The 24036-nt window shown below is 38.2% G+C and overlaps 2 protein-coding genes and 1 pseudogene across 7 annotated transcripts in view; all 3 read right to left on the bottom strand.

Annotated features, from left to right (window-relative positions):
- Positions 1 to 2309: 2309 nt before the first annotated feature.
- Positions 2310 to 13338, bottom strand: KIAA1586 (KIAA1586 ortholog). The gene is made up of 4 exons (XM_055330251.1): positions 13168 to 13338; positions 12540 to 12623; positions 6461 to 6541; positions 2310 to 5041 (listed from the first exon to the last, which is right to left on the bottom strand). The coding sequence occupies exons 1-4, from the start codon at positions 13186 to 13188 to the stop codon at positions 2867 to 2869; spliced, it is 2361 nt and encodes a 786-aa protein (XP_055186226.1). The 5' UTR covers positions 13189 to 13338; the 3' UTR covers positions 2310 to 2866.
- Positions 6548 to 12012, bottom strand: LOC129512716 (heterogeneous nuclear ribonucleoprotein A1-like; annotated as a pseudogene).
- Positions 13339 to 18729: 5391 nt separating the features above from the next.
- BEND6 (BEN domain containing 6) overlaps positions 18730 to 24036 on the bottom strand; it is a 56641-nt gene continuing 51334 nt past the window's right edge. For all 6 annotated transcript variants that reach the window (XM_055329659.1, XM_055329661.1, XM_055329662.1 and 3 more), the window contains one exon: positions 18730 to 21049. Coding sequence is in view for 1 of the 6 variants with exons in the window: in XM_055329661.1 (XP_055185636.1) it covers positions 21033 to 21049 (17 nt within the window). In the remaining 5 variants the exon portion in view is untranslated. The remainder of the gene's footprint in view (positions 21050 to 24036) is intronic.

The following is a 24036-nucleotide window of genomic DNA, read 5'->3' as shown; positions in this document are numbered from 1 at the left end:
ATTGATCTGTTTTTTAGTTGTAACTCTTGAATTCTTTTTAAAAGTTGTTCTAAAAGTTAGAACATACGTTCTTTTTTTTTTTATTTATTTATTCATGAGAGACAGAGAGAGACAGAGACACAGGCAGAGGGAGAAGCCAGCTCCATGCAGGGAGCCTGACGTGGGACTCGATCCCGGGCTGAAGGGTGGCACTAAGCTGCTGAGCCACCTGGGCTGCCCCAGTAAGTTTTTTAGAATTCCTCCACAGTTCAACCAACCAGCAAAGTACATGAGATCACTAAATTCTTTTGTTTTTTTTTTTAATTTTTATTTATTTATGACAGGCACACAGTGAGAGAGAGAGAGAGGCAGAGACACAGGCAGAGGGAGAAGCAGGCTCCATGCACCGGGAGCCCGACGTGGGATTCGATCCCGGGTCTCCAGGATCGGCCCTGGGCCAAAGGCAGGTGCCAAACCACTGCGCCACCCAGGGATCCCCAATTCTTTTAATTCTTTCAGCAATCCTATTAGCTGATGTTGATTCATAGAATTTGCACTCAAATAATGAACATATAACTGTACCCATGACACCTGTCATAGAGACCATTTCAGAAAATTGACCACAACTATTTTAAAATGTATCATACAGGTAGAATGAGTAAGGAGAATGTCTCATTTAAAAATTTCAATAGGGCAGCCCCGGTGGCTTAGCAGCTTAGCAGTTTAGCGCTGCCTGCAGCCCAAGGTGTGATCCTGGAGACCGGGGATGGAGTCCCACGTTGGGCTCCCTGCATGGAGCTGGCTTCTCCCTCTGCCTGGGTCTGTGTGTCTCTCATGAATAAGTTTTGAAAAAAAAATTGTTTTTCAATAAAATCTGACATTTTACCTAACCTAGCTGGAATACCACTTACTGTGACAAATAATTTTCTCATCTAGCTGAAATTCTAACAAATGTAAAAGATTTTTTAAAATAGCTACATGGTGGCACCTGGCTGGCTCAGTCGGTAGAGGAAAGAACTCTTCATTCTTGGGGTCATGAATTCAAGCCAGGCTGTGGACATTAAAAAAAAAAAAAAAAAAAAAAAAAAAAACTATACAAATTTGATTTTTAGGCCATGAATTCAAATTATTTCTTCATAAATGTTTAAGTCCTAGGAGACAAAACGTACTTCTAGTTTTGAACTGCAGCTCTTATATTACATAACTCATCCAAAGAAAAAAACTTATTTTTCAGATTTTTAATCAATTACTTTGTAGGAAAGATCCTGTATTCTACAATGTTTGTTTACTTCACAAAGGACTTTGTACCTTCCTAACAAAACATATTTTAGGCTTTAATTCATAATTTTCTAACAATTTCTATTACTGAAATATTTTATTTTCTATCCAAAACCAGTTCTTTTTCATGTGAAAACCCAAGCTGTTTTATAGCTGGCCAAACTTTTGCGAGCTCAACACTTTAAAAATTATTACAAAAATTTTTGTTGAACCTTTAATTTTGATTTCAAGTGACTAAATTTCAACTTGACTTTCAAAGATTTCATTCATTATGCATTCGCTGAAACTCAGTATTTTCCGCTTTGTTAAATAATAGCTTTTATCTGCGACAGCCAACTGTAATTACCATTCATCATGAAATCTGTAACTTAATTCCAGTTAATTGTTCCAGTTGTAGTACTAGCTTCTGCATCTCTACTTTTTTCAGTATGCCTTCATTTTAAATTAAAAAATGAGTATTCATGTCTGAACTAGAAAAATAAGTATTTTAATGATCAATTATGATTTATAGAAGTATCACTGTAATTCCTGTTATCTGTATGAAATGCTCAGGTAAAGATTCTATGTTACATTGATTCATAGAAAAAAATATGCACTAAATCCCATCTGTTGACATCAATTCAGTGATGTGTTTTTATGTAGTATTACACGACACAGGAGTTTGACAGGCATACTACAATAATCACAAGCAAGGTAACTATATTTTGAAAAGAACTGAATTGAAAATACTTCAATTGCTTTTGTTTTTTAATATTTTATTTATTTATTCATGTGAGAGACACAGAGAAGCCGAGACATCAGCAGAGGGAGAAGCAGGCTCCCCATAGGGAGCCTGATGTGGAACTCAGTCCCAGGGCCCCAGGATAACAACCTGAGCCAAAGGCAGATGCTCAACCACTGAGCCATCCAGGTGTGTCCCTTCATTGCTCTTTTTTTTTTAAGATTTTTTTTTTTTTATTTATTGAGAGAGAGAGAGAGACAGAGAGAGAGAGAGGGAGGCAGAGACACAGGCAGAGGGAGAAGCAGGCTCCATGCAGGGAGCCCAACGCGGGACTTGATCTGGGGTCTCCAGGATCACACCCTGGGCTGCAAGCGGCACTAATCCGCTGAGCCACCCGGGCTGCCTCCCTTCATTGCTTTTTTATATTTAATTAAATTAAAAAATTCACTTAGTCCTACTGAGCTCATTTCAAGTGCTTAATGGCCACACATACCTATAGATTACTGTATTAGCACAGATACAGAAATGAGTAAAAGCCAAAAGGCTTGCAGTTTTTATTCCATTTCTCATTTATTTTATATAATTTCCAGGGCTTAGAATTTACTGGATTGTAATTCTTTTGCATCCTTACTAGAAGTAAGACAGCAGAAATGGAAATGGTTGGATACTCTGTATAGGACTCCTTGGAATATACATCATGGTCCACTGTATCAATCTCTAAAAAAAATTATAAAGCTCCTAAAAACAACAATCAAGTTTATCTCTTTGGAGAATGCCTTTTAAACAATGTGTTAATAAAAGTTTAACAATTGGCTTTCAAAAAAATTTTTAATATATAAAAGATGTGTAGCACACAATTACAAATGATAAAAACATATACAATATCCTTTATTGTAAGTTCCATATAGCCAGCTGATTCTCATAGGTTTTTGTTGATTTTTGCCTAACTCTTGTATCTGTAGCCAACCTATGATTACAATTTGACCAGGACTTTACAAATGGTGTTGCATCCCAATCTGTTAACTCTTTCCCCAATAAATTTATTGTCATTAAATCTGATATGTGATCTATTGTTAAACTATTTCTCACCCTTGTACAAATTATATTCATTAAATTGAATCCTCTTTCAGCTTCAGCATTATTGATTGCAATAGTGTTAACTATCTTTTTAGCTTTTTGTATAGTTGTAGGAATGGAAACATTGTTTGATTTTATATTATTATTTACAAATTCCCGAAAATCACTCAAATCAATTTCATATTTTAAAATTTCACATAGATGAAATAATTTTTTTTCACCAGCTATCCATGGTGAAGTTACTTCTTCATAAGGCCATGCAGAAGGTTCTAGCAAGTCAAAATAATCAAAAATACTTTCATTGTGGTTTCTGTCAGATACAAGACGTAAGTGCATGTGTTCAATTATATTTTCTAGTAACATACTTCTAGGAAGAGCATTAAATTTATTATTTTTATTAAATGGAATATCTTTAAACTTATCTGACTTAATCAAACCTTCAATTTGAGACTCATGCTTTCCAGTACCAATTTTTAAATTTTCCAAAGCTCTTATGGTGCGTTTGATTAATTTTTGTGCTTTTTGAATATTAGTTGATCTTGACTGTAATGCAGTTGAAAGTAGTGAAAATTCTTCAAGAATGTCAATCATTAAAGCCAGGTCTTGCAAAAAATTAATGTTAGCTAATCTCTTTGCCAAACCAGAGTGAGAATTAGAAAAATGCATATACAATACAGGATATGCATGCCATACAGCAGTAGCCGCTTGTAAACTACATGCTGCCCATCTTGGTCCCATTACCCGGCCAATTTTAATAATTTCAATTTCAAGATCTTTAGCTACAGTTTCTAAAAGCTTGTTTTGATTTTTATTAGACTGGTGATAAATGGAATAAATTTTATCAAGAAATAGTTTAAAATGATTAACTTGTTTTATTTCAGATATTGAATCATCAAGTGACAAATGCAATCGATAGTTTAAACAGTTCCAAATAATGATTTTAGGAAAATTTTCTAACAACTTTGTAGCTACTCTAGACTTTTTTCCCAACACTGTATTAGCACCATCAGAACAAAATGCAATTAAGTTTGCTTTCAAATATTCATCAGTAAAGCCACAATCATTTAAAGTACTCAATATTGTATTGAAAATATACTCTGCTGTGGTTGACACCAATTCTTTTAAAGCAACAAACAACATAACTGGTGTGGGAGCCGAATGAACTGTGCACTGGAGATAAATCACTAGAGTGCTTTTCTTTGAAACTGTAGATGCCTCATCAATTATGATGCAGATTTTGGCATTCTCTTCTATAATATTCTTAAATATCTTTATTTTCATTTCTTTTGCGATGTGTTCTGCTATTCTTGTTGCACTGTATCGCGTATTTAAACAGTTGACCTCTCCATTTTTCTCTTGTAATTCTACTGCCCCCTCAATATCAGATAAAGGTCTATTATGTTTTACTAAACTGTAAACAGTATTGAAAACTTTTACAGTAGCATCAATATTTTTATTATTTTGTTTATGCACTAAATTAGAAATTGATTCATTAACTGATTCCTTTAACAAATCCTGGATTTTACCATGGGCTTTAGAAACATCATGTTCCCTAATTTTCTTCCGCAGAGAAGCCTGTCTAGTAGTTTTATTACTGCCATTAGGAGTTACTAAATATGCAATCCATTCCTTGGACACATGGACGTGCTTTTCGGCTTTCGATCCCAAATGCCGAACTGCTGAACAATCTTTACATCCTAATTTACCTTCTTTTATTTCAAGCCATTTGTATTGTTCTGTAAACATCAATGCTTGCTTTTCATTCCAACAATCTGGAAGCACAAGATTATCTGTTTCTTCCTTTGATGAACATGATGGATTTTCTTCAGTGATTGGTTGTTCAACGTATTTGAAATTCGGTTCCTTTGACTTAGACAATTCACATTGACTTTTGTTATTACTACTTTCTGTGTCTGTTTTCACCTTCTTCACATTTAAAAAACGCAAAAAATCTCCCTGCCGTTTTGGCATTTTAGGGAACAGAATCTGAAAAATAATTTTACATATATAAGTAAAGTTCTTGACAACACCTTAAGGGTTAATGTAAAAACTTCTGCTAGTGATTTTATATAATTTTAGAAATAAATTTTGAATTAAAATACTTACCTTGATTTTTGGTTTGTACCTGTAACTTCAATATGACTTGCTATTTCTTAAAAAATTCACTATCATTTTTTTTAAAGTTTATTTACTTTTTTAGCAATCTCTACACCCAATGGGGGGCTCCAACTCACAACCCTGAGATCAATAATTATATGATCCTCCTGACTAGCCAGCCAAGGCACCTGTTTTTAAAATTTTATAATCAATAATGTTACAAAATCAGAATATGTCTGATTATCATCCAATTGGACGAAGAAGTTGCTCATATGATTTACAAATGAGTATAGTTTTTTTTTTTTTTTTAACTTATGATAGTCAGAGAGAGAGAGAGAGGCAGAGACACAGGCAGAGGGAGAAGCAGGCTCCATGCACCAGGAGCCTGACGTGGGATTCGATCCCGGGTCTCCAGGATTGCGCCCTGGGCCAAAGGCAGGCGCTAAACCGCTGCGCCACCCAGGGATCCCCAAATGAGTATAGTTCTAATGTGATAAGTGGTTAATATTTTTCCTTAATAAGACGAAAAGTGAAAAAGTGAAGATGTATACCAGAACAACACCCACTCATCAATATCAACATCTTTGTTAAATTAAAAAAGTTTTCAAGTACTGCAAGGTTTCCTCAATTTTTCATATAGCATACAGTCTAGCAATTTAGAGGTGTATCAAATTTTTGGGCTTAATCTGCATAAACATTTTATTCATCACTTTTTAAAGTTTACATAATCAATAAATAATACATCAAGCTCCAAACTGTAGTTTGACATTTACCTTGGTATAAGTATTCTAATTATGTTGCAGGAGTGTGCTGTTATACAGTTTTTTTTTTTTTAACCATTCAGATACAATAGGTATAAGTAACCTCAAATTAAGATATGACGAATTTTATGGGATCCCTGGGTGGCGCAGCGGTTTGGCGCCTGCCTTTGGCCCAGGGCGCAATCCTGGAGACCCGGGATCGAATCCCACATCGGGCTCCCGGTGCATGGAGCTTGCTCCTCCCTCTGCCTGTGTCTTTGCCTCTCTCTCTCTGTGTGTGACTATTATAAATAAATAAAAATTAAAAAAAAAAAAAAAGATATGATTAGTTTTGAGTATTTTCTACCTTAAATGTAACAATTTATTTCCTTATAAGTTTATATACTTTAATCTTTTTATATACTTTAATTTTTAATAATGGTTATGTTTACAAAATTAGCTCACAAAACTGAAAAATCTAACAATCAGTTCTTGCAAGCCAGTTCAAGCCACTTCCAACACACTTTGCACTTACAGAACTGAAAAACCACAAATATAACATACTTACATCATTATGACAGGTGCTAGGCTTTTCATTATCACTACAGACTAGATAATTGTATTCAAGAACACATTTTGATGGTCCTTCCTAAAAAAGAATTGATCAAATTTACAAGTCATGAAAACCATTCAAACCAAACTTGCATCTATAATCAGGTAGGTTTTTGTTGTTGTTTCTTAGAAAAAGTCTTACAGGTGGCACAAAATAATCAGAAACAAAACCGGCACAGAAAAAGATTCAGAGTAGATGAATAAGTAATGATAACAAGACCCAAAGAGAAACTAAATCTACATAGAGGAATAAAGCCATGTGGATTCCTTAGGAAATGGGAAATAGTATAGGGAGAGCATTAAAAAGACTTATCACGGTACTATTTTTTTTTTTTAACTAGAAGAAACAATAATCTTTTAGATATCTAAGCTAAGAAATCAGAGTTTTGTTTTTTTTTTTTTTAAGATTTTACGTATTTATTCATGAGAGGCAGAGAGAGAGACACATACACAGAGGCAGAGGGAGAAGCAGGCTCCATGCAGGGAGCCTGATGTGGGACTAGATCCTGGGACTCCAGGATCACACCCCAGGCCGAAGGCAGACGCTCAACCGCTGAGCCACCAGGTGTCCCAAAAATCAGAATCCTTTTTTTTTTTTTTAAATCAGAATTCTTAAATAGCTCTGCTTTATTCTTCATATCCTTTTTTTTTTTTTATTCTTCATATCCTTACACAAACAAACATCAACCCCTGAGTTTCTCAATTCTTTCTTTACATACATACTACCTGCAACACACACTGGCCCTAAATACCTGGGTCAGAAACCTAGATCAGGAACATTAGAGCTGGGTTTCAAGATCAGCAAAGTATTTAGTGTGGGAAGACTAGTAACAAGATAATCCAAATAAATAGGTATGTAGTACTAAAATAGGGTGAAGGCAAGACCAACAATCAGGAAGTATGCTATTCTGTATGTATATTACAATAAAATTTATATCAAAGGTAAGAGCTCTTTTTATCTACAAATTTTTATCATTCCTTTCAGCATATTGTGTTTATTTAGCTGCATCAACATGTAGATGTATATATGGTAGAACACAAAGAGGATGCTATGCTATCATGTAGACTGAAGGCTGGAAAGAGATTTATATGAAGACTAAGGAATCCATAATTATAGATACATTAAGTAGTAACTTTTTGCATCTGAAGAACCCTCACTCAGAGAACTATACCCAACAGCATTTCATCTTTATTGGGTGGTACGGTAAAAAAGCAGAGAAACAGGTATATCCTGGTGGAACCCAGCATACGATGGAGTCACAAAGGGAAGTAAATTCTGTCTCTGAGTGATTTATTTTTATTTATTTTTTAAAAGGCTTTATGAATTTATTCATGAGAGACACACAGAGAGAGAGAGGCAGAGACACAAGCCGGAGCCTGATGTGGGACTTGATCCCTGGACTCCAGGATCATGCCCTGGGCCAAAGGCAGGCGCTAAACGCTGAGCCACCCAGGCGTCCCTCTCTGAGTGATTTTATTTTTTTATTTATTTTTTTAAAAGATTTTTTATTTATTTATTCATAGAGACACAGAGAGAATGAGAGGCAGAGACACAGCCAGAGGTAGAAGCAGGCTCCATGCAGAGAGCCCAACGTGGGACTCGATCCAGGGTCTCCAAGATCACGCCCTGGGCTGCAGGCGGCACTAAACCGCTGCGCCACTGGGGCTGCCCTCTCTGAGTGATTTTAAAGTAGAATTAAATTACCACTGTTTAAAAAAAAAAAAAATTACCACTGTTTTTTTGTGTGTGTGGCAATAGAGAGGTGCCTGGCTGGCTCAGTAGAAGCATGTGACTCTTGACCCAGGGTGTAGGTTTGAGCTCCCTGTTGGATGTGTCAATTAGTTAACAATAAAATCTTTTTTTTTTTTTTAAGATTTTATTTATTTGAAAGAGGGTGATCGAGAGAGAGAGAACATGAGCAGGGGAGAGAGTCAGAGGGAGAAGGAGAAGCAGACTCCTTGCTGAGCAGGGAGCCCAAGGTGGGGCTTGATCCCAGGATTCTGGGACCAGGACCCAAGCCGAAGGCAGAAGCTTAACCGACTGAACCACCCCAGGCGCTCCAACAATAAAATCTTAAAAAAAAAAAAAAAAACAAAACAAAACACAACACAACAAAAAATTAAATAAAGGTAGTAGGAATATTTTTTACTCTCTTCTGATACTTCAATTCCACTTAGAGCATACAAACATACCTCTGAAATACTACAGACCACAATGATAGAGTATCACAATAAAGTGAATCAAATGAATTTTTTGGTATTCCAGTGCATATAAAAGTTATGTTTATACTATACTGTAGTCTATTGTATGTAATAGTGTTATGTCTAAAAAAAGGTACACAGCTTTATTAAAAAATACTTTGTTGCTAAAAAATGCTAACCATCACTTTCAGTGAGTTATCATCACTGATCATAGATCACTAAAACAAATATAATAATGAAAAAGTTAGAAATATTGTGAGGGATCCCTGGGTGGCTCAGTGGTTTAGCGCCTGCCTTTGGCCCGAGGCGTGATCCTGGAATCCTGGGATCGAGTCTCACATCGGGCTGCCTGCATGGAGCTTGCTTCTCCCTCTGCCTGTGTCTCTGCCTCTCTCTCTCTCATGATTTTTTTTTTTAAAGACACATTTATTCAGCATCATGATCAGACTTACATTTAGCAATCAACAGCATGGGTGCAAAAAAAAAAAAAAAACCACACTACATTAAAACCCTTTGTTGGAATGCTTTACACTTTCCACAGAACAGAAACTAAAATAACTTGTTATATAATTAGTCACAAATACAGTCAAGTTTTTTGCCCGTACACATGAGCATTGTCTAAAACATGTCTTCTTTGTAGCAGCTAGGCCCTGCCACCACTGTGCTTGGCTGAGTTCACAAATCTGTTGTAACCTATAGCTTCCCTGTCACTTCTCTGGCTCTCCTCTCCTGCTAAGCTTTGTTTCCTGGCAGTAGTTAAAACCTTTTGCCACTGCCATAGCTGCTGCTGCTGCTGGAACCGCCATAGCCACCTTGGTTTTGTGGTCTGGCAAAGTATTGGCCTCTACCACCATAGGGGCCAGAGCTTCTGCCTCCAAAATTTCCTCCTTTCATGGATCCAAAATTTGAGGTTTGATTGTTGTAACTGCCAAAATCGTTATAGCTTCCACCACTTCCAAAGTTGCTTCCATCATTACCAAACCCATTATAGCCATCCCCACTGCCACCACATCCACTACCACCTCGACTGCCCTGGAAGCCACCTCAACCACTGAAGTTCCCTCCACGACCAAAGTTGTCATTCCCACCAAAACCACCTCCACGACCACCACCAAAGTTTCCAGAACCACTTCGGCCTCTTTGGCTGGACGAAGCACTTGCCATCTCTTGCTTCAATAGGGATTTCCTTACTTCACAGTTGTGGCCATTCACAGTATGGTGTTTTAGAATGACAATCTTGTCTACAGAGTCATGGTTGTCATATGTCACAAAAGCAAAACCTCTCTTTTTGCCACTGCCTCGGTCGGTCATGATCTCAATCACTTCAATTTTCCCATACTATTCAAAATAATCTCTTAGACGATGTTCTTCAGTGTCTTCTTCAATGCCACCAACAAAAATCTTTTTCACAGTTAAGTGGGCACCAGGTCTGAGAATTTTCTCGGGAGACAGTCCTCTTTGGTTCCACGACTCTTCTGTCTACCTTGTGTGGCCGAGCATTCATGGCTGCGTCCACCTTCTCCACAGTGGCATACGTGACGAACCCAAAGCCTCTGGAGCGCTTGGTGTTGGGGGTCTCTCATTACCACACAGTCTATAAGCGTTCCCCATTGCTCAAAATGGCTCCTCAAACTCTTATCAGTGGTTTTGAAGCTCAAACCTCTGATGAAGAGCTTCTGCAGCTGCTCAGGCTCTTCAGGAGACTCTGACTTAGACATGACAGTGGTGAGAGGGGAGACTTTAACAATGCTTACTCGGCGGTGTCCAGGGGCACAAAGTCTCTCTCTCATGATTAAATAAAACATTAAAAAAAAATACTGTATGAATTGCTGAAATGTGAGAAAGACACAAAGTGAGGAGATGCTGTTGGAATAATGGTGCCAACTGACTTGCTTGACACAGGATTGCCACAAACCTTCAATTTGTAAAAAAAAAATACAGTATTTGCAAAGCACAATAAAATCAAGGGCAATAAAACATGGTATGCCTGTATAATTTGCTTCTCCTTATGGAGCTGTCCAATATTGGATCCTTTTTGGAAACAAAACTGATAAGTTCTATCAAGTTGGATGTACAAAACTCTGGATGCAAATATACAAAAGATTATACTTTAAGTTAAATTTAGAGATTTTTAAGCCTCAACTGAACAAAAGCTGACGTGTTAACTCAGTAAAAATTTGTAATAATTTATTCCACAGAGTATATAAACTTACACCTAATTATGTTTCCAATCTTAATTTTGTAGATTCCTTTTCTCAAATGAATGTGTCATAACACCTATGTCACTCCTAGTTCCTAGTTCTACTTGCACAAAATAGCATCAAGATTATAATGTCTTGTTCTTTTTTTTTTTTTTTTTTTTAGATTTATTCGTGAGAGAGACAGGCAGAGACACAGGCAGAGGGAGAAGCAGGCTCCCTGTGAGGAGCGTGATGTGGAGCCTAAGACCTTGGGATCATGACGTGAGCCAAAGGCAGATGCTCAACCACTGAACCACCCAGGCGTCCTGTCATTTATTTTTTATACTATACTCAGGAAGAACCAAAATTATTTTTCCCGAAGACCCATGAAATATTCCTTCCAAATACTTTTCAGTACAAAAAACAGACACTGTGGCTCTTCAATTTCCATAGCTACATCACTTAATCCACAACACAGGGAAGGCAGAATCAACATACAACTTCTCTTGGTACCCCTTAATTTATAAGGTCTTGAGTGTCAAAAAAAAAAGGGGGGGGGTTACTATATGTACTGTTAACGGGGAAAAATGTCAAGGAAATGTTCTTGCAAAGAATTTCTCTACCACCCTACTAGAACAAAAAACCATGTGTTACTACCACAATGTTTAAAGATGGGATTTTATTTGATTTAGAGAACTGATATTTGAAAAAGAAAACTGTTTTATCAAGTTGCCCTAAACCTAGAGAGCAATTAACAAACATTAAACAGGCACTCATTTAAAGAAAAATTATACATCTTTAATAGCAAACTTCAACTAATTACTGCTTTGGAAAAGTTTTTAGCTACTAAGATACCACTTTAAACAGTGTCTTTGTAAAACTTTAGTTTTGGGTGAAGACCATCCCAAAATACTTCAGGGCCCCCTTTCCCCCAAATCAAGGCTTTACAAAAGCATGGTTCAGAGAGCCATGTGTCCTTTTATTTGTTCCAAAGTGAAGATTCCTGGGTCCTGCCTTCAAATTCTGATTCCACAGGTGTGGAATGAGCCCCAGGAACCTGCACATTTACACTTACTAATGCTTATAGACCACTGTCCCAAACGGAACAAACTATGAAAACTGTGTGTTCCTGGTGATGCAGGATCTTCATTATGAATATCTACTCTCGCACTATGATGAAACATGATGATCTCAGAGGTTGGTGAAGTCTTCAAGCTACTTGCCTTCATGTCATGAAACTAGAGAACGCTCAGGTTTTGAGTTCCTGCAACCCTTCTTGTTTTCTACCTCCTTCCTCATCTGTTCGCGGCCCCTTCCCTCTAACCTGCAGGTCATCTCCTAGAGGACACTCTTGGGAGACCAGAACTTTGCGTAGATTAAGCATAAAATGGCGCTAAGAAGGCACAAGAAGCATGATCAAATGTGAGGCATGTTTTTTCGAACAGTCTTTGGGGTGTCCAGTGCAGGTGCTCAGAGACCTCCTCTGGTCAATTTCCTAACCCTACGCCAAGCCCCCAAGTGTCTGGTGCACCTACCAGACCTTCATACACGGCGGCTCAATGGAGAACGCGCAGGTGAGGTATCCTCACATAACGGGCTTACCACGCATGGTCTCGGGATGCCGAGGAAAACCCGAATGTCGTTGCTACTTACGCTAACAAACTGAATGTCATCTTCGTTTTCATCCGTCGTTGCCTCAGATGCCTCGGGCCCAGCTGGAGGGACAGATTCTATCATCTATAAAAACAAGCCAGAACACGCTTAGCTACTCAGCCACAGCCTCGGAGGAAGAGACTGTCCCCGAAGGAACGAAAACGGGGAGCGCTCTAACAGCAAGCTCCCGAGGAAGGCGAGTGGAGCCAAGCGCACGCAGAGCCGATGGAGGCGGGTGATGCCTCTGCAGACGTGGAGCCACGGGCAGCGGACGCCGCCGAGAACCACTCGCCAGCCCCCGCGCATCCCCCCGTCTCCTCGAGGAGGAGGGACGCACGCTCCCCGCCCAGGGGCGAGCCTGTCTCAAAATGTCGCTCTCGCGGCCGGAGCAGCTGCCACGGGGAGCTCCGGGGCCGGCGCAGGGAGCCGGGGGCCGCCGGGCGGCCATTGTTGCCGCCGGGTCCTCCTTCACACCCGCACCGGGCCCGCCCGCTGGGCTCGGCCCGAGCCGCCGAGGCTCTCGCCCCGCCGCGGGGCTGCCGCCGCGCACCAGGCCTCACACTCCGCCACACACAAAGCCCTTCCCGGCTCGGCTCGCCATGCCGCGGCCCGACGCCCGACCGCTCACCTCCGACCCCGGGTCTCCCATTTCTCCGACGGCCTAACTGACAGCACCGCCGCTCCTGCGGACCCCGCCGCCGCCGCCGCCGCCGCCGCCACGACTTGCCTTCCCGCCCAGCACCGCTTCGCGCCGCCGTGACCCGCCCCTGCGTGAGCGCCGACGCCGCCGACGCCGCCGAGGCCGCGGGCGGAAAGAGGTGCGAAACCGCGTCAAAAGGCGGAGCGGCCCGCTGTGGCCCGCTCCACCCCCGAGCCTCTGTCGCGCCGTCTGGGCCCGCCTCCCTCGCGCCGCGCGGGAAGCTGGGAGTTGTAGTTCTCGTCGCTCCTGAGACTCACCCGCATATTTGAAGAGTGGAGAGGGGCTCTGAATGGTGGCTCTTGTGTTCCTCTAAGCTGTTACTGTACTAGCGTGGTATAATAGTGACGTTTCTCTCTCAGTCACTGTTTCCCTCTCCCTACCTTTTCTCTACTTTTTTCTTTTTGTACAAATACTGATCTAGATGATGTCGATTAATGGTGTTAAAATGCTCTTTCTTTGCTCATTTTTTTAAAGATTTATTTATTTATTTATGATAGAGATAGATAGAGATAGAGATAGATAGATAGATAGAGAGAGAGAGAGAGAGAGAGAGAGAGAGAGAGAGGCAGAGACATAGGCAGAGGGAGAAGCAGGCTCCATGCACCGGGAGCCCGACGTGGGACTCGATCCGGGGCTCCAGGATCGCGCCCTGGGCCAAAGGCAGGCGCTAAACTGTGCTCAGACACTTTCTTACCAAAATAGTGGCCCACTTTTTTCTCTTCAATATTTACACACGAATGATTGTGAACAGGTACAGTTTATGAAAACAAAGGTTTACTGATAATATTTTTTTTAAAAAAGAGTTTACTTATTCATGAGAGACAGAGACACAGGCAGAGGGAGAAACAGGCTCCATGCAGGGAGCTGGACGCGGGACTCGATCCTGGGTCTCCAGGATCATGCCCTGGGCTGAAGGCGGCGCTAAACTGCTGACCCACCCAGAGATCCCCCACTGATAATATACTTTTTAAAGATTTTACTTATTTGAGAGAGAGAGAGAGAGCAAGAGAGCACAAGGGACATGGGAGAGGAGATCAGACTACCCTAGGTGGGGCTCCATCCCAGGCCCCTAGGATCATGACCTTAGCCAAAGGCAGATGCTTATCTTGCTAAGCCACCCAGGTGCCCTCTGAGGATATTATTTTAAAGCTTTTCCCCCTAGCCCTATGAGCCCAAGATCACCTAACAAATCTGTAGTCCCACAACTTTCCTTTGTGATTTTGATTTTGCTATGGCCCCCAATGAGTGAGATCATGCAAAAGGAACTATGAAGCACATCACAAGACAAAGGAATAGAGTTATTTGAAAATTTTAAGAAAGGGAAGTAGGTGAAACAGTATTTTGAGGTACAAAGGCAATTAGGTCTGTGTGCAAAGAGTTCATGTCACATCTGGGCTACAAAGTAGATCCAGAGTCCTGTTAACTTGGAAACTGCAGAATTAACATAGATACTAATTGTTGGCACAGAACCCCCCTATCTGTAGCCCTGCACTTAGTTTGGTATGAGGCTGGTTCTCTGTGTCATATGACCAGCCAAAGGAGGGATATTTCATTCTTACCGATAGATTTTCAAACAACAAAGCTGTTACTCTATGATTTTAGAGAACAAATTTTCTCATTGTGTAAATAAGAAAGCAGTAGTCACCAAGGTCACCTTGCCTCTACAAGTGTGGTATTTCTTTGGGAGAAATATTGTCTGTTAATTTTTCAGCTGACTTTATCTCTGTTATTTGAGTGCAGCAGATATTTACTTTCTCATTTGGAGGCCTGCTTTTGCTGGTTTAAATGAGAACATGGCATTTGATTGCTTATGTTCCTAGCTAGTAGTATTTGATGAGTCTGTTTGATTTCCACAAAGTGCACTAAAACTGCAGGTGCATCTGCACCAAATAAATTTGGGACTTGCAGATAAAAGTTGAGAAAAAGAAACATCTGCTAAGATGGTAGACCCAAAAGCTGCATGTAAATTAACCATTTTTAAACTTCTTAGATGTCTAGGAGAGATTTGCATTTGAACAATTTTTTAACATGTTGGTGAGAGTTCAGTGGAACACTACTGTGAAATGTTGCAAGTGAGACTCATTCAGTTAAACTCTTGGAAAAGAAACAATAAATATGTGGCTGTAGCCCAAATACGTTCATGTCTTTCAATTCAAAAATTGTTGCAGGGCTAGTCTTTTTTCTTTTTCTTTAAGATTTTATTTATTTATTAGAGAGAGAGAGAGAGAGAGAGAGAGCATGATCACACATTGGGGGGAGGAGCAGAGGAAGAAGGACAAGTAGACTCCGAGCTGAGCAAGAAGCCTGCTGCAGGGCTCCATCCCAAGACCCTGACACCATGACCTGAGCCAAACAAAATCAGACTCTTAACTGACTGAGCCATCTAGGTGCCCCTGGGATAGTCTTTTTCATTTTAGGTATTCTAATAGGTGTGTGGCAATGTCACATTGTGATTTTAATTTGTATTAACTTAATTACTAAAGATTTTGAAAATCTTTTTATGTATATATTTGCCATCCATATATCTTCTTGGTCACGCCTGTTAAAGTCTTCTGCCCATTATTTACATTGTTTTCTTATTATTGAATTTTAAGAGTTGTTTATTCTGGATTCAAAACTTTAACAGATATGTGATTTGCAAATATTTTCTTCTAGTCTGTAGCTTATCTTTCCATTTTCTTTCTTTTTCTTTCCTTTCCTTTTTTTAAAAAAGATTTTATTCATTTATTTGAGAGAGTGAGAGAACTTGAGCATAAGCTGGGGAGGGGAAGAGGCAAGAGGGAGACGCAGATTCCCTACTGAGGAATGAGCCCACTGCAGGGCTCCATCCCAGGACCCCTCAGATCATGACCTGAGCTGAAGGCAGCCACCCAACTGACTGAGCCACCCAAGTGTACAAGGTTTTTTTTTGGAGAGAGGGAGGGAGAGTTGGGGAGGAAAGCAGAGGGAGGGAGCGAATCTTAAGCAGGCTTCACGCCCAGTGCAGAGCCCAAAGTGGGGCTCAATCTCACAATTCTGAGATATGATCTGATCCAAAATCAAGAAATGATGCTTAACCAACTGAGTCACCCAGGTGCCCTGAGGGAGAACTTTTATTTTTATTTTTTATTTTTCCGAGGGAGAACTTTTAAAATAAGTGTTAGGTGCTTACGGGTCAGAATAAGTGTCTTTTCTTCTATGACAAAATAAATAGAAAGACAGTATTAATACTTTGATCAAGTGCTCTTCGTGGGTGTTTTGTGAAGTAGGGAACTGATTATAATAGGAAGGTTGGAAAAAGGGGATGTTGTTTGCTGATTGGTTTAGGGTTCAAAGGAAGTTTTCTTTTTTGACGGGGGGTGGGGTGGGGTGGGGGAGAATGTATCCTGAGGCTTTACTTTGAGATCTGGGTCTGTTGTAGTGTTTTATGAATTAAGATGTTACAGGGGGCCTAGAAACTCATTTCTCATTCTCCTAATTTACCTTTTCCCTTACTTTGGGTTTTCCTGTGTAGGCAGAACACATTTACGTAGAGGTAATGAATCTGCTAAACTTATGTATCTGAAACACAACAATACCTGGACTCTTAGCTTCTCCTGCATTAACTTCCACATCTGTAAAATGAGGCAATAGATTCTATGATCCCTTTTAGTTTTTTTTTTTCTTTTAAGACTTATTTATTTGAGAGAGAGAGAGAGAGCAGAAGGAAGGGCAGAGGGAGAAGGAAGGAGAAACCCAAGTCGACTGGACTCCACATTGAGCATCGAAATGCTCTAGGGCTCCAGGCAGAGCCCAGGTCTTGATATAAAGGTTGTGAGTTCAAGCCCTGTATTGGGCTCCACACTGAGCATGGGGACTACTTTAAAAATAAATAAATAAATAAATAAATAAATAAATAAATAAATAAATAAATAAATAAAAATTCATCTAGAGGAATACATTTGTAATTATGACGAAAATAATCAGGAATTTTGTGAAAAAGAATACTGAGTGATATTTCACTCTTCTCCTGATTCTTTGCTAAAAAATATTTTAAAAATTAATAAATCCTAAAGGACAGCAATGCAAAGAAGAGTTTGGGCGGAAGAAGGAAGAGATATGTATTATCTCCACCATCATCAAAGGAATTATTATAACCAGGACTATCTGGGTCACTGTGAGTTTACATAATAGTATTTAATATAATACATATAATACGGATATTATATAAGATATATTATATGGTTATATATTTTATAATTATACACTTTATATAAATTATATATAATTTATAAATATATATTTTATATGTAATATATCCCATATATATTTTCCAGAATTAAAAGCTCTAAGTATCCAGATTGAAAAGGACAATAATGTTTCCCTACACAATGAATAAAAAGAGATGCACAACAAAGCATATTTTCATTTCTCCGATTTTAACGTATCAGGGAAAGAGATGATCAAAAGAAACACCCAAGGAGGATGGGAAAGCATATTCTGAATAAAAGAATGAGAATTAGGATTTCATTATGCTCCTAAAGCCTAGGGTTGTCAGATTTGGCAATAAAAATATAGGACATGTAGATAAATTTGAATTTAAGATGAATAAGTAATTATTTAGTTTAATTATATCCCAAATATTGCAAAGGATATACTAAAAAAATTGGTTGATCATCTGAATCATATTAAACTGGGTGAGCAAACCTACAGTACCAACAATGGGTGTAACTCTGATGAGAACATCCAGGTAAGCATTATTTGCCTTTCCCTTACTCTAAGAAATCAAATAAAGCAACAAGGAGAAAAACAAAAGGCAACAGCAGAATGCCCTGCCCTGCCATATTTAGTAAAATAGGCAACAGCTAATACCTGCAGAAACCAAGGACTTTTAAAAGTTATGTTAGAAATTAATTGTACAGAAATTGAAGGAAAATGTCAAGGCCCCTCATGGGTGGCAGATCTCAGAAAGTACCAGTAAAAGTACACTTCCTGAAAAGGAAAAACTCATCCAGAAATGCAAACTCTATAACCCATAAATCTAACAACTGAAGGGTAAGGTAAGGTGAGCTTCAGCAGAAGTCATGAGGTTGGGATGCAGAGACAATGCACAGAGAAGATCTCTCTAAGAGGGCTCCTGGCAGTGGATCTCAGAAAAACCCAGCAGAATCTTACTCCATAAAGATCATGGGCTCCTTGGTAAGTGCAAGGGCTCTGTATTGTTTGCTGCTGCTGCTGAAGGGTCTGGGAATGCAGGGCTGGTGACAGAAATCCTTCCAGACTCAGCTTGGGTCAGAGGACCACAGGAAACAACCAGGGCTCCACAAAATACTTCTCAGAGGAGCCATCCTGGCTGGAATCAGTGGTCTCTATGACAGCAAAGAGAGGGCCTTTGAAAGGTCTGAAGCCTGGCAGGGAACCCTGGCCCCTCCCACCATCTATGAACTCAACTGCAAAAGCTGGACCAGGAAAAACCATGTCATTATAAAATAAATGTTGAAGAAAGGCTATGGCACAACATCAGCACAAAGATTTTATAAGAAAAAATGTGAAAAGAGCTATAAGAAGGATGATCGCATGAATAATACTAATGAGAAAAATAAAAATGATGTCATAGAACAGATAAAAATACTGACCACATATTTCATTACAAGGTTAAAAAAAGATTTTTTTTTTAAGAGTTCCATCTACTAGGTAAACATCTTAATGAAACTATCATCTCCATATAGGAAGACTGCGGACATACATATAAGAACTCATACATTAGTAAGTTTTTCTTTGACACTTTTGTTAATTGCAGATTTAGAAAGTCCTTCTCTTTCAGATAACATAAAAAATATTTGTGTCTTTTATACGTTCGGTCCAATTTTTACATTTTATTAATCTTGCATTCTTTATGGAATATAGTTTGAAGTGGGAACATAATTATTTTACATTCACCATTTACTTCAGGATCATTTATTGAATAAACCTTCCTTTCCCTACTTATGAGAGGTTCTACTTTAATCATATTCCAAATTTACATGTATGTGAATATATAATACATGCATATATATACACACATGCATATATATCAATTGCTTTCTGGGCACTGTATTCAGTCTCATTAGTTTTCTTATTTGTAACTCATTTAGAATCAATATATGAAGCTCAATTAGAAACAATATGTATATTCTATTATCCATAAGAATATTAACACATCTAAAAATAAGGAAGGACTACAGAATTCTAGTTGAATAATAGTTATGTTTTGCAAAGGCATTTTACATTTAGTAGGGAAAACATACTATGAAGTTGTTTTTTTAAAGGAAATAACATGTATCCCAGTAAAATCATTCTTCAATAAAAATGTTAATGTTCCTGGATAGTGTGTATATATCCTACATAGATAGCATGCATGTTTAATCTGGTTATTGTCTCTATAATACATACAGAGTGTGGCTCTTTAGAAGACAAACAAGTTAGAGCCACATAAGCAATTATAATAGTAATGCCTTAATGTGTGTCAGTAGAGAAGCAATCAGCCCAGAAAAGGATTTTTTCCCCCTAGATTTTATACATTAATAAGAAATGAGCAAATACTTCTCATGTTTTCAATGGGATTTATTTATATTTAAGTAAAAGTAGCAAATGTTAACAGAAGTTATTTCCTTAATCGTATTTATTTTGTATGACCACATTGTTATTGAGCAGCATTATGGAATGTTCTCTGGGCCTGCAGTTCTGAACTTTCCAACTATTATATGCGACCTCTTTCCCAAGTTTAAACATAACCTTGTACACTGAAGAAGCATGGCTTGTTATTGCAAAGTTGTCATGTGTGGCAAGCTGACATCAAAGGAGAAGCCTCTTGATGAAGAATGCTTTATCTTTCATTCATTCACAAAATGTTTTCTTTCTTTTTTTTTTTTTTTTACAAAATGGTATTTTTCTTTTTGTGTGATTATCCAACCCATGTGATTTAGTTTTCAATACTTTTTTCTTCTGATATTATGAAATCAAACCAGTTAAAACTAAGCAGTATAGCAATAAAACTAACCAAATACAGAGGATGTTATATCTTACATAGGATATTTTAGATGATATTTATGTTTTATGTTACACATATATATTTAATGTATGTGGGCAATAAAAAGTTAAAAGCATGTAAACACACAGAAAAAAAATTTCAAATCGATGCATTGTTTTAACACTCACAAAACCTTGGGTTTATTTCTTTTGCAAGAGTGCAGTGGAATAGTTTCACATTAAAATAAACAGGTCTTTCTGCTTTCACTTCTTTTGGATTATTTTTAGGTAACAGAATAATTCTGTAATTTCATTGTGAAGACACCATTACTTGGTTAGGTATGATTATCAGATTTTAAGCCAATTTTGCCGCCCTCACATTCATGAACATTGATTATTTCACTACTTACTTTCCCAAATATGTGTTTATGCTGAAGATCCAAAAACTAAAATGGGGAGTCATTGGTGATAATAAATGTACAGTGATTGATCCAGGACAATGACAAATCTTAGGAGTTGAAGTTTTTGTTGCTATGATAAAAGCTCTATTGTGTTAAGTTAGCTTACAGAGAAGCATTTGGGGACAGGAAAATGCATATTTCTAAGAAAGCATATTGCATACTTATTTGACTGTTAGAAATTCTCCGGTTTGATGCATCACTGATATTTAAGGTGGAATCGACATGCAGCTTCTTCAGCAAGCTTGTTGCTCCATCAAGAGTCAGCGTTATGACGGATGTCTCACAGCCTGTCACTATGTATGTCTGTGCTCACTGCAGAGTCTCCAGCAAAATCCAATGTCAGATTCAGAACTGAAGTGTTTTATTTCAGATATCTACAACACCTACAAAAAAGAAAATTTCAAAAAAACAGCAAATTTTGTTAGAGTTCTTATAGTACTTTTAATAGTTATATGAGTTATTTTTGTGTCTACTACAAATTTTTGTGTAAGAATACAAGTTTTTAGTATGAACTATTATTATTGAGGTGACTTAGAAATTATTTTATGATCTATTCAGAGGAATTCCAGCATAGACAAGTTAAAATATTCTACATATATTTTCATCTCAAATGACTTAAAAAACGATTTTGTATTAGATAAAATTTCAAGCCCACAAAGTAAAATGAACATCCCCACATACCCATCAACCATCTTAAAAGATTATCAACAATTCTGTTTATCATTCTTTTTTTTTTCTGTTTATCATTCTTCAGTGACGTTTGTTGATTGTTTAAATAGCAGGCAGTTTCCCCTGTTTCACCTCTTTCAAAATTCACGAAACCCAAATGAACTAGGTTAGAGGCAGATTACTATAAAGCTCATAAAGTTTGTTTGCATGAGTACCTTCCAACATGTTCACATGTGTATATATTTCTGTTAAATTTGCAAAAGTTAAATATTTCAACCATAATCATAAGACGATTATCTTCCCATTTCAACTGTTCCTTAGTCATATTTTCTCTGATTATAACTATTGGGTGGCAGTGGGCATTTCTGAGATTTTGTTAAGGGATATATTTTGTGCTTTGCCATCTCTTCTATATATAGTTATATTAATGGTGGTCATTCCAGTTTGGAGTGTTTTCTAGCAAAAATATAAATATGGTTGGGACGCCTGGGTGGCTCAGCAGTTAAGCTCCCTTCGGCCCAGGGCGTGATCTTGGAGTCCCGTGATCGAGTCCCACATCAGGCTCCCTACATGGAGCCTGCTTCTCCCTCTGCCTGTGTCTCTGCCTCTCTCTCTTTGTCTCTCATGAATAAATAAATAAAATCTTAAAAAAATTTATAAATATGGTCATTTCAAAGAATATTTAAGAGGACTCATTCCATAGAAAACTTGAAATGCCTTGAAATGTTATAGTTTAGATATCAGAGCAACTTAATAGAAGTTTCTCCAAAGTTGACAACAATCCTAAAAATTACATTGCTGCTGAAGAGTTAAGAATTTGAAGGAAAACTCTGTAAAGTGTAAAAAAAATTTTTTTTCATCCACTATGCTAGAGGATAGTCCAAATTATTTTTTTATTCTTTCTATTGCAAAATTGTCAAATGAAGAGGTAATCAATGTGTATGCAACCCCTAAAAAGTAAGGTAAAAGTATTACAGAGCTGTAAGTAAAAATATGCAATTGCCCTTACATTATGTGATATTTGAAAAATTTGTTAACTTTTAAACATTATGTCATTTTGGGGCTTCTGGCTGCTTCCTTGGTAGAGCACACTACTCTTGACTTCAAGCCCTACATTGGGCATGGAACCTATGCAGAGTTGAACAGACTGTATATTCATAATTTTGTGTTTCTTTTCTTAAAGTGAGTTCTCCAAATATTATTAAGCTTTAGGTTCCACAATTCCCGGATCCATCCTCAAGGTAGGTAGTATTATTTATCCCTGTTTAAATTAGAATTCAGAGAGGTCATTTATCAAGAGGTAGTAGAGGAGGCTTTAAAATCTGCTTAAAGACTTTCTGACCCTAAAACATATAATTTTATATGTCAAGTCGGCTAGGCTATGATACCACGTTGTTTGGTCAAACACTAGTCCAGATGTTGCCATGAAAGTTTTTTTTAGATGAGATTAATATTTAAGCAGTAGATTTTCAGTAAAGCACATTCCCTTGTGTGATATGGGTGGATCTCACCCAAGCAGTTGAAGGCCGTAAAAGACTGAGGTCCTATGAGTAAGGATGTTTCTGCCCTCACATCACCTTTGAGCTCAAGACTGCAAAATCACGTCTTCCCAGGGGCTCCAGCCTGCTAGCCTGTCTTGCAGATTTTGGACTCCCAGTCCTTACAATTGTGTGTGCCAATTTCTTCAAATGTTTCTTTATATAAATCCCACTGGTTCTGTTTCTCTGGAGACCCATGATGTGCAAATAAGAAGTACAAAGAACTCTGGGACTACATCAAAATAAAAAGCTTTGGCACAGTGAAGGAAACCATCAACAAAACAAAAAAGGCAACCTACTGAATGAAAGAAGATATTTGCAGATGATACCTGATAAAGGGTTAATATCCAAAGTATTTAAAGAACTTATACAACTCAACCCCAAAAAGCCTCCCAAACAATCCAATTCAAAAAATGGGTAGAAGACCTGCATAGACATTTTTGCAAAGAAGACATCCAGATGGCCAATAGGCACATGAAAAGATGCTCAACATCACTAATCATCAGGGAAATGCAAATCAAAGCCATAGTGAGACATCACCTTACACATGTCATGATGGTTAAAATAAAAATCACAAGAAAAAGACATTTAAAACAAATTTAAAAAAAAAGATTTTATTTATTCATGAGAGACACACACAGAGAGAGGAAGAGACATAGGCAGAGGGAGAAGCAGGCTCCTTGAGGGGAGCCTGGTGCAGGACTCAATCCTGGGACTCCAGGACCATGCCCTGAGCTGGAGACAAATGCTCAACCTCCGAGCCACCCAGGCGTCCCAAGAAAAAGAAATGTTAACTAAGATTAGAAAATAGGGAACCCTAAAACACTTGGTGGGAATGTAAATTGGTACAGTCACTGTGGAAAATAGTATGGAGTTTCCTCAAAAAATGAAAAATAGAAATACCATATGATCCAATAATCCCACTATTGGATATTTGCCTGAAGAAAACAAAAACATATATGAAAAGATATATGCACCCCTATGCTTAACAAAGTGTTATTTGCAATAGCCAAGATATGGAAGCAATGTAAGAGTCTAACAATAGATGAATGGATAAGGAAGATGTAGTGTGTGTATGTACACACACACACACACACACACACACAGAGGAATATTATGCAGCCATAAAAGGGCAAGATCATACCATTTGTGGAAACATGGAT

This window comes from Nyctereutes procyonoides, unplaced genomic scaffold, assembly GCF_905146905.1.
Source record: "Nyctereutes procyonoides isolate TBG_1078 unplaced genomic scaffold, NYPRO_anot_genome, whole genome shotgun sequence".
NCBI classification, from domain to species: domain Eukaryota; kingdom Metazoa; phylum Chordata; class Mammalia; order Carnivora; family Canidae; genus Nyctereutes; species Nyctereutes procyonoides.
This window is presented reverse-complemented; position numbering and strand designations above follow the sequence as displayed.

Bases quoted from the DNA above. Each gene is read 5' to 3' on its own strand.
- KIAA1586 (XM_055330251.1), bottom strand. From the start codon at position 13,188: ATGGGAGACCCGGGGTCGGAG. The intron at 12,624-13,167 runs GTGAGCGGTCGG...TTGTTTTTATAG, and splicing joins TGGGAGACCCGGGGTCGGAG to ATGATAGAATCTGTCCCTCC. The intron at 6,542-12,539 runs GTAAGTAGCAAC...ATTCTTTTTTAG, and splicing joins ATGACATTCAGTTTGTTAGC to GAAGGACCATCAAAATGTGT.